Raw genomic sequence first — 11,175 nt, 5'->3', positions numbered from 1 at the left:
CAACCAAGTCAGCGAACCTGACCACCCGATCCCGTTAGTCGCCTCTTACGACAAGCATAGTCGCCTTTTACGGCAAGCATGGGTTGCTGAAGACCTATTCTACCCCGGATCTTTCATCTTGATATAAGCGCATACTTTGTTATTATGAATGCATACCAATATGTTATTAGCGCATGTCATTTTGTTGATCCTCAGGAGGCAACATCGTGTGACTTAGCTGATTACTCATATTGAGACAACACGTCGTTTAGGAAGATTGGAAAACAAAACACAAAACTGAATATTTTGATTGTATTGATTCATAACATTTGATATGACAGTAAAACAGTAAAAATAACTGTCCATGAGACACTACACATTCATGAGAAACATTACTGGAAAATTCTTGATGAAACAGAAATTTACACACTTTCAGTAAGGGTTTTATTGATTAGACAGACGAGGACTGACATTTGTATTGCAACATTATAATTTAAAATTGAGAACTTTAATGAAAAGTAGTTGAAAATCGTTTGAAATAGTCGTGTTTTAAAGCAACTTTTGCTGTGATTCGAGACAAAGGATTTAAATCTAGACACTTCTTAATAAGCAACATTAGCTTTCTGTCCGGACTATGAACACCAGATACGTCAGGCTCACTGCGGTCTGGTCCTATAAAGTGTGGCGTCTTCCCCGTCAGAGTTTCATATACAGACGCCCCAAACCTCCATACATCAAATGACTTGATAATATCATCTTGAACATCCCCTGCCTCGTTCTGTGGATACAAGCTGTTCGTGCCAAGTCTGGTCGCATCGCCAAAGTTTATAATTTTGACCTTTCCACTCTGTCCAATGAGAATATGGGATGGTGTTATGTCCTGATGGGCTACGTTATTTTGATGGAGATATTGAAGAACGTCCAGGACTTGTTTCATGATTTTCTTGATCGAACTTTGTCTCCGAGCCACACACACCCTGGCCATGAATTCCGCCAAATTGCATCCGCCGACATACTCGAGTATCAAGACCTGGCGCCCATTGTGTTCAAAGAGGTCGTAGGCCTTGATGATGTTTTTGTGTTGGACCTGATTGAGTATGCTGTATTCATTGGTCCATACTTTTGATGCCTCGTCCGGCTCGGTGTTTCTTGGGTGTGACACTTTCGCTGCAAACACCTTGCCATCCTTGAACACACTGTATACAGTAGCTGAACCACCTGAGCTCATGACTCCCCTGAAGAAGTAGCCACGGATTGTAAGGCCGATGAACGGGTCGTGTGGTAACCGCCAGTCTTCAAGGTGGTGCTGATGGCAAGGGGGAGACGGGACATCTACGGGAGATGGACTGGACACAGACTCCACCAGTCGCCCCGTGAACAAATACTGTCGCCACAGCTCTGCTGCCGCGTTGTGGACATCTTCAGCGTGACGAGGATCTAAAGACAGAAATATTGCCATATTACCATTGTGTACAAAGTACATGGATTATTACATAAAGGTATATAGCAACTACGAAGATGCATGGAAACATAAGTGTAAAATGTAAAAGGGAAAACAAAGTAGGAACAATTTAGGAAAAGTATCAAATAAAGCGATTATTGTGTTAAAATATAACAATAGAATTATGCCGGCTTGCTTAAGACGTTCGGAGATCACGGCCAATATGTAGATTACAAAACAAACAAACTACACGTAGTCTTTATATTTGTATTTCGTCCAAAAAGCCTGATCTAATTTGTTTGTTAACAGGGTCGAATGTGAGATCGCTAAAAGGGAGTCTGTGTCACACATTTAATCATAAATTTAAGACTGACGTGCACGACTAAGTTAAGTTAAACCAAGTATAAGCCTTCTTTAAAAGGTCCCCGCCCAGATAATTCACTAAACTAAGTACATTGAGACTGACAAGACAACATGGGGTTACTTACCGAACTCCATGTTCAGCAAGGTAATGGAAACCGATGTCCAAAGCAACACTTGAACTTATATTTTGGATCAAATCTCTCCAAAAACAGCCGTGAAGAGAAAACACGTCTCGTCTCTGTAAAGCGCAAGACTTTATGTGACGTTTCCTTTCTGTGACGTCACACGTTTATGACGTCATGTGTCTGTGATGTCAGAACAGAATAGCTCTATAAACTGGTTGCCGGCTCTCTCTGCGCGTCTACTTGTATACTTTCTTTTGATCGGCATTTTACAATTTATAAATTGTAGATGACAAAAAAGACAGTTATAAATCTGATCGATGCTTAAATTGGGGTGAGTGAGTGAATTTCAATCTTGAACAGTATAAATATCACGGCGTGTCAGCTAGATGTGGGAGGACAGGTCTTGTCTTAGACACAGGATTGAGTAGATATTACAACAGGACGACAGTAACACAGACGCCAGAATGAGTAGATATTACAACAGGACGACAGTAACACAGACGCCAGAATGAGTAGATATTACAACAGGACGACAGTAACACAGATGCCAGAATGAGTAGATATTACAACAAGACGACAGTTACACAGACGCCAGAATGAGTAGATATTACAACAGGACGACAGTAACACAGACGCCAGAATGAGTAGACATTACAACAGGACGAAAGTAACACAGACGCCAGAACGAGTAGATATTACAACAGGACGACAGTAACACAGACGCCAGAACGAGAAGATATTACAACAGGACGACAGTAACACAGACGCCAGAATGAGTAGATATTACAACAGGACGACAGTAACACAGACGCCAGAATGAGTAGACATTACAACAGGACGAAAGTAACACAGACGCCAGAACGAGTAGATATTACAACAGGACGACAGTAACACAGACGCCAGAACGAGTAGATATTACAACAGGACGACAGTAACACAGACGCCAGAATGAGTAGATATTACAACAGGACGACAGTAACACAGACGCCAGAACGAGTAGATATTACAACAGGACGACAGTAACACAGACGCCAGAATGAGTAGATATTACAACAGGACGACATTAACACAGACGCCAGAATGAGTAGATATTACAACAGGACGACAGTAACACAGACGCCAGAATGAGTAGAAATTACAATAGGACAACAGGGACATCGGAAGGAGTAGACATTACAATAGGACGACAGTTACATCGGAAGGAGTAGACATTACAATAGGACGACAGTTACATCGGAAATAGTAGACATTACAATAGGACAACAGTTACATCGGAAGGAGTAGACATTACAATAGGACAACAGTTACATCGGAAATAGTAGACATTACAATAGGACAACAGTTACATCGGAAGGAGTAGATATTACAATAGGACAACAGTTACATCGGAAGGAGTAGATATTACAACAGGACGACAGTAACACAGACGCCAGATTGAGTAGATATTACAAAAGGACAACAGTTACACCAGAATGAGTAGACATTACAATAGGACAACAGTTACATCGGAAGGAGTAGACATTACAATAGGACAACAGTTACATCGGAAGGAGTAGATATTACAATATGACAACAGTTATACCGGAAGGAGTAGACATTAAAGTAGGACAACAGTTACATCGGAAGGAGTAGATATTACAATAGGACAACAGTTACATCGGAAGGAGTAGACATTACAATAGGACAACAGTTATATCGGAAATAGTAGACATTACAATAGGACAACAGTTACATCGGAAATAGTAGACATTACAATAGGACAACAGTTACATCGGAAGGAGTAGATATTACAATAGGACAACAATTACATCGGAAGGAGTAGATATTACAACAGGACAACAGTAACACAGACGCCAGAATGAGTAGATATTACAATAGGACAACAGTTACATCGGAAGGAGTAGATATGACAATAGGACAACAGTTACATAGGAAGGAGTAGACATTACAATAGGACGACAGTTACATCGGAAATAGTAGACATTACAATAGGACAACAGTAACACAGACGCCAGAATGAGTAGATATTACAATAGGACAACAGTTACACCAGAATGAGTAGACATTTAAATAGGACAACAGTTACATCGGAAGGAGTAGATATTACAATAGGACAACAGTTACATCGGAAGGAGTAGACATTACAATAGGACAACAGTTACATCGGAAGGAGTAGATATTACAATAGGACAACAGTTACATCGGAAGGAGTAGACATTACAATAGGACGACAGTTACATCGGAAGGAGTAGACATTAAAATAGGACAACAGTTACATCGGAAGGAGTAGATATTACAACAGGACGCCAGTAACACAGACGCCAGAATGAGTAGATATTACAATAGGACAACAGTTACACCAGAATGAGTAGACATTACAATAGGACAACAGTTACATCGGAAGGAGTAGATATTACAATAGGACAACAGTTACATCGGAAGGAGTAGACATTACAATAGGACAACAGTTACATCGGAAGGAGTAGATATTACAATAGGACAACAGTTACATCGGAAGGAGTAGACATTACAATAGGACGACAGTTACATCGGAAGGAGTAGACATTAAAATAGGACAACAGTTACATCGGAAGGAGTAGATATTACAACAGGACGCCAGTAACACAGACGCCAGAATGAGTAGATATTACAATAGGACAACAGTTACACCAGAATGAGTAGACATTACAATAGGACAACAGTTACATCGGAAGGAGTAGATATTACAATAGGACAACAGTTACATCGGAAGGAGTAGACATTACAATATGACAACAGTTACATCGGAAATAGTAGACATTACAATAGGACAACAGTTACATCGGAAGGAGTAGATATTACAATAGGACAACAGTTACATCGGAAGGAGTAGATATTACAACAGGACGACAGTAACACAGACGCCAGAATGAGTAGATATTACAATAGGACAACAGTTACACCAGAATGAGTAGACATTACAATAGGACAACAGTTACATCGGAAGGAGTAGACATTTAAATAGGACAACAGTTACATCGGAAGGAGTAGATATTACAATATGACAACAGTTATATCGGAAGGAGTAGACATTAAAATAGGACAACAGTTACATCGGAAGGAGTAGATATTACAATAGGACAACAGTTACATCGGAAGGAGTAGACATTACAATAGGACGACAGTTACATCGGAAATAGTAGACATTACAATAGGACAACAGTTACATCGGAAGGAGTAGATATTACAATAGGACAAGTTACATCGGAAGGAGTAGATATTACAACAGGACGACAGTAACACAGACGCCAGAATGAGTAGATATTACAATAGGACAACAGTTACACCAGAATGAGTAGACATTACAATAGGACAACAGTTACATCGGAAGGAGTAGACATTTAAATAGGACAACAGTTACATCGGAAGGAGTAGATATTACAATAGGACAACAGTTACATCGGAAGGAGTAGACATTACAATAGGACAACAGTTACATCGGAAGGAGTAGATATTACAATAGGACAACAGTTACATCGGAAGGAGTAGACATTACAATAGGACGACAGTTACATCGGAAGGAGTAGATATTACAATAGGACAACAGTTACATCGGAAGGAGTAGACATTACAATAGGAGAACAGTTACATCGGAAGGAGTAGACATTACAATAGGACGACAGTTACATCGGAAATAGTAGACATTACAATAGGACAACAGTTATATCGGAAGAAGTAGACATTACAATAGGACAACAGTTACACCAGAATGAGTAGATATTACAATAGGACGACAGTTACACCAGAATGAGAAGACATTATTAAAGGGCAACAGTTACATCGCAAAGAGTAGATATTACAATTGGACGACAGTTACACCAGAATGAGTAGACATTACTATAGGACAATAATTACATCGGAAAGAGTAGATATTACAATAGGACGACATTTACATCGGAATGAGTAGACATAACAATAGGACAACAGTTGCATCGGAAGGAGTAGATATTACAATAGGACGACATTTACATCGGAATGAGTAGACATTAAAATAGGACAACAGTTACATCGGAAGGAGTAGATATTACAATAGAACAATAGTTACATTGGAAACAGTAGATATTAAAATAGGACAACAGTTACATCGGAAGGAGTAAACATTACAATAGTACAACAGTTACATCGGAAGAAGTAGATATTACAATAGGACGACAGTTACATCGGAAGGAGTACATATTACAAAAGGACGACAGTTACATCGGAAATAGTAGACATTAAAATAGGACAACATTTACATCGGAATGAGTAGACATTACTATAGGACAACAGTTACATCGGATAGAGTAGATATTACAATAGGACGACAGTTACATCGGAAGGAGTAGATATTACAGTAGGACAACAGTTACATCGGAAGGAGTAAACATTACAATAGTACAACAGTTACATCGGAAGAAGTAGATATTACAATAGGACGACAGTTACATCGGAAGGAGTACATATTACAAAAGGACGACAGTTACATCGGAAATAGTAGACATTAAAATAGGACAACAGTTACATCGGAAGTAGATATTACAGTAGGACGACAGTTACACCAGATTGAGTAGACATTACAATAGGACAACAGTTACATCGGAAAGAGTAGATATTACAATAGGACGACATTTACACCAGAATGAGTAGACATTACAATAGGACGACAGTTACTCAGAATGAGTAGACATTAAAATAGAACAATAGAGCTTTGTCAGCTTCTACCCTTTGTTATTTTCCACCTTTTGTTATCTTATCAATTGTGTTGTCCTTATATGTTCATATATATGCTCTCTGCCTCATGGCATTCATTCACCTGATGAAGGAGTAAGCATATACTCCGAAACGTTGTGGTCCTCATAATAAAGAAGTTGACAGTCATATATTCTCTTCCTTATGTGTATCACTTCTACATACAGGGGCAATTGAGTTCGGGCCCCTTCAACACCTCGGCTGATCGTGAGGTAACTCCACATGGCCCTTCAGTGTAATTGATGGCGCACCTCACATCACAGCCATTCTGTGCAATATTTTAGCATTCCTGTTGAAATAATTATTGGCCTCAAATACCGGCTCTTTGAAACTCTTTCGCTAAATGAGAGAGACGAGTTTATAGAACGGTTGCCATAATTCCAAAATCATAATTACAAATAATCCCAATGTTCCATAACGAGAAATGTGCGTGCTAAAATTATCATTAAGTGAACTACTATGCCTAAATTCTATACTTTCGAACTCAAAAATTGGATTCGGTGTAATTACGAGAAATAAATTGTACATGATCCACTGGGTGCCTGTTGTCATGGCAATGCCGATGGCCACCGAAGACGATCTCCCATTCTTGCCTGAGTGGACATATAGTGCCAAATGGGACCAGTTAGAACGTGTAATTAAGTCAAAGGCAAATTATAGCCAAGTAAAATCACAATGAAGAGAATTTCAATTATATAAATTCAAATCCCTGGCATTTATTTAAAGTAATCAATTGTCTTTGATTCTCGGATTTGGTTTTATGTGCGTTCAAGTGTCGATTAATTACCAAAAATATTCCCAAGGACGTCTAAATGGTAATGGTGTGTCGACAATATTTTTATTCTTAATGTCCGTCTTCAATTCTTTGTATTTTCATTAAAAGCCGTAGTTAACGTTAATGGCTATTCGATAACGCGGGGTATAAATAAATCAGTCGATTGTTTGAGCCACGTGGTGTCTCATTGCCGAGTTGAAGCACGGCAAACCAACCAATCACAAGACAGCATGCGAAGCTAAGAGGGAAATTTGGTGCGGAGATGTCATTGCAAAAGCTTTGATGCAGACGATAGGAGGAGATATACGTCTGCCTTGCAGAGGAGACTGTCAGATCCCGCCAAATAGTCTCGTTTAGCTGGGATGTCGTGTAATCCTATCCAAGCCCAAGCAACAGGACCGCCATTACCTCCTTGTCGTGTGTCCACTCTGCTGGAGTCGTGCTGGGACGCCGACGTTGTGGAAAGACCAAGTTTGCCTCGTCACCTGACAATGGCGGCAGGAGTTATGATTTATATTCTGTAATATCGCTTGTAATACATCGGTTCTGCTTCATCTAGGGTAATTTTGTCTGTAAGAGGCGTAAGGAAGTGGTGATTCCCATTTGGCGCGCGCCAACCTGCGTCCGAAGTTAGCTCAAACTATCCTTTTGATAAACAGACTTATTACTTGTCCGTTTGTTGATTAACACGACAGGGATTGGTATTTTTATGTTACAAAATAAGTAAGATGGTTAGTCAAAAATAGTGAGTGACACTCATCTTTGTTTTCATTATGATTGGTTAAATATAAACGGTAGAAATATTATTGTCCATGATACTGCCCTCTCCATTATTGTCCATCACACTGCCCTGTTCATATTGTCCACGACACTACACTGTCCATGACACCGTTCTGTCCATTATTGTCAATGACACTGCCCTGTCCATTATTGTCCACGACACTACACTGTCCATGACACTGTTCTGTCCATTATTGTCAATGACACTACACTGTCCATGACACCGTTCTGTTCATTATTGTCCACGACACTACACTGTCCATGACACTGTTCTGTCCATTATTGTCAATGACACTACACTGTCCATGACACCGTTCTGTTCATTATTGTCCACGACACTACACTGTCCATGACACCGTTCTGTCCATTATTATCAATGACACTGCCCTGTCCATTATTGTCCATGACACTACCGTGTCCATTATTGTCCAAGACATTGCCCTGTGCATTATTGTCCATAACACTGCCCTGTCATTTAACCTCCATGATATTGCCATGTCCATAAAACTGCCCTCTCCATTATTGTCCATGATACTTACCTGTTCATTATTGTCCACGACACTACACTGTCCATGACACCGTTCTGTTCATTATTGTCCACGACACTACACAGTCCATGACACCGTTCTGTTCATTATTGTCCACGACACTACACTGTCCATGACACCGTTCTGTCCATTATTGTCAATGACACTGCCCTGTCCATTATTGTCCACGACACTACACTGTCCATGACACTGTTCTGACCATTATTGTCAATGACACTACACTGTCCATGACACCGTTCTGTTCATTATTGTCCACGACACTACACTGTCCATGACACCGTTCTGTCCATTATTATCAATGACACTGCCCTGTCCATTATTGTCCATGACACTACCGTGTCCATTATTGTCCAAGACATTGCCCTGTGCATTATTGTCCATAACACTGCCCTGTCATTTAACCTCCATGATATTGCCATGTCCATAAAACTGCCCTCTCCATTATTGTCCATGATACTTACCTGTCCATTATTGTCCATGACACTATACTGTCCATTATTGTCCATGACACTATACTGTCCATTATTGTCAATGACACTACCCATAACACTGCCCTGTCCATTATTGTTCATGAAACTACCCTGTCCATTATTGTCCATGAAACTACCCTGTCCATTATTGTTCATGAAACTACCCTGTTCATCATTGTCCATGAAACTACCCTGTCCATTATTGTCCATGAAACTACCCTGTTCATTATTGTCCATGAAACTACCCTGTCCATTATTGTCCATGAAACTACCCTGTCCATTATTGTCCATGAAACTACCCTGTCCATTATTGTCCATGAAACTACCCTATCTATTATTGTTCATCATTCTACCATGTACATTAAAGTTTCCACACAGTTTGCCGTTGCTTCATTGAAATATAGTGTTGAAAAATGAACTGACGTTGAGGCCTATGCTTTATTAAAGCGTTGACTCCCCCGTGAAGATCCGGGATAGTGAGTGTGAGTGAGTGAGTGAGTGAGTTGGGTTTAACACCGCTTTTAACATTATTCCAGTTATATCATAGCCTGTCAGCTAAGATGAGGGAGGAAAGCCCGAAGCTTACCACTTCGTCACGAGCACGGGTATGGCGCTGACAAACCTAGAAACCTAATCGGGGCGAACCTGGATTCGAACCCATAATCATAGGTTTCTGGCGTGTCCAAGGGACGCAACTCTGCACAGCGAATCGCAGCGCCTTAGACCGGGCCACCCGTGCCCCCGAACATACGGGTTAGAATTGGTCGCCGCCACCCATGCTAGTTGTAGGAGGCGACTAACGGGAACATTTTTGGCAGGCTCACTGACTTGTTTAATCCATGTCATCGTATCCCAATTGCGTAGATCGATGCTCAGGATGTCAATCATTGAACTGAGGCCGTCGGGGTACAATGACACGCAATCTTTTAGTTCACCTAGCTAACCATACTATCTATATCGTTTGGGACGATTACACGAGAGGGAACAAAATGCACGGATTTTACGACTGCTTCAACCAATTGATAATTCGCGATGATGCATGTCCACACTGTTCAATGCGTGGCACTTCGTACATGCAGTGATGTTGTTAGAAATGTTAAGCATAATCTTCACTCGTACTTCGTAGTACTGTTATATTAGGAGATGCTCATATACAACTGTATACACCCTGATCGTGTCACGTTACACGTTTTCGGGACGGTCGGGTAGCCAAGTGGTTAAAACGTTCTCTCGTCACGCCGAAGACCAGGTCTCGACTCCCTTCATGGGTACAATGCGCAAAGCCTATTTCTGATTTTTCCCGACCTGATATTGCTAAAATATAGCGTTGTAAAACCATACTAACTCACTTGCGCGTTTTGAAGACTATTTAAAACTGCGAACATCGAACGACTATCATCACAGCTTATAGTATTTCTTATGACAAGAGTATCCAGGGTGATGAACGGCCTAACAGGAATCGCCATTTACGTGTAGCCCATATTACGTGTAGTAATAAATGCTTGTACAGGTTTCTTGTGAAATAGGGATCACAGATTTATAGAAACTTGGTCAGCATCTATTTCTCTGTAACGTCCAAAGGTGTGTTCAGACGTAGACTGTATTTATGTAAGGAAATTGGACATGACATGGCAGTTGGTCTCAGACATAATATGGTGCATATTCATTGTATTCATAAGAGATAAATACATTTGTGTATTTAATGCATATGAAGTGTGACACATTCGCCGATAGTGGCATTATTCTGATTTATCAAGGATCAGAGTACTTTTCTTATGAGTGGTATTACTTTCACCCGTTGTTTAAACCATGGAAACTAGCAAATGCGTGTTACACGTTCTTCGCCAAACAAGGATACGAACCCTTTATACCATCTGTGTTGTCTCGTGATGTTTAAGCCTCCGATGTACGACGTGACTAGATTATC

General features: G+C 40.3%; 1 protein-coding gene across 1 annotated transcript; it reads right to left on the bottom strand.

Annotated features, from left to right (window-relative positions):
• Nucleotides 1-277: 277 nt before the first annotated feature.
• On the bottom strand, nucleotides 278-2,052 carry LOC124110647 (aurora kinase C-like). The gene is made up of 2 exons (XM_046469973.2): nucleotides 1,909-2,052; nucleotides 278-1,416 (listed from the first exon to the last, which is right to left on the bottom strand). The coding sequence occupies exons 1-2, from the start codon at nucleotides 1,916-1,918 to the stop codon at nucleotides 488-490; spliced, it is 939 nt and encodes a 312-aa protein (XP_046325929.2). The 5' UTR covers nucleotides 1,919-2,052; the 3' UTR covers nucleotides 278-487.
• Nucleotides 2,053-11,175: the final 9,123 nt, after the last annotated feature.

This window comes from Haliotis rufescens, unplaced genomic scaffold (genome assembly GCF_023055435.1).
Source record: "Haliotis rufescens isolate VD_foot unplaced genomic scaffold, xgHalRufe1.0.p SCAF_11, whole genome shotgun sequence".
NCBI lineage: Eukaryota > Metazoa > Mollusca > Gastropoda > Lepetellida > Haliotidae > Haliotis > Haliotis rufescens.
This window is presented reverse-complemented; position numbering and strand designations above follow the sequence as displayed.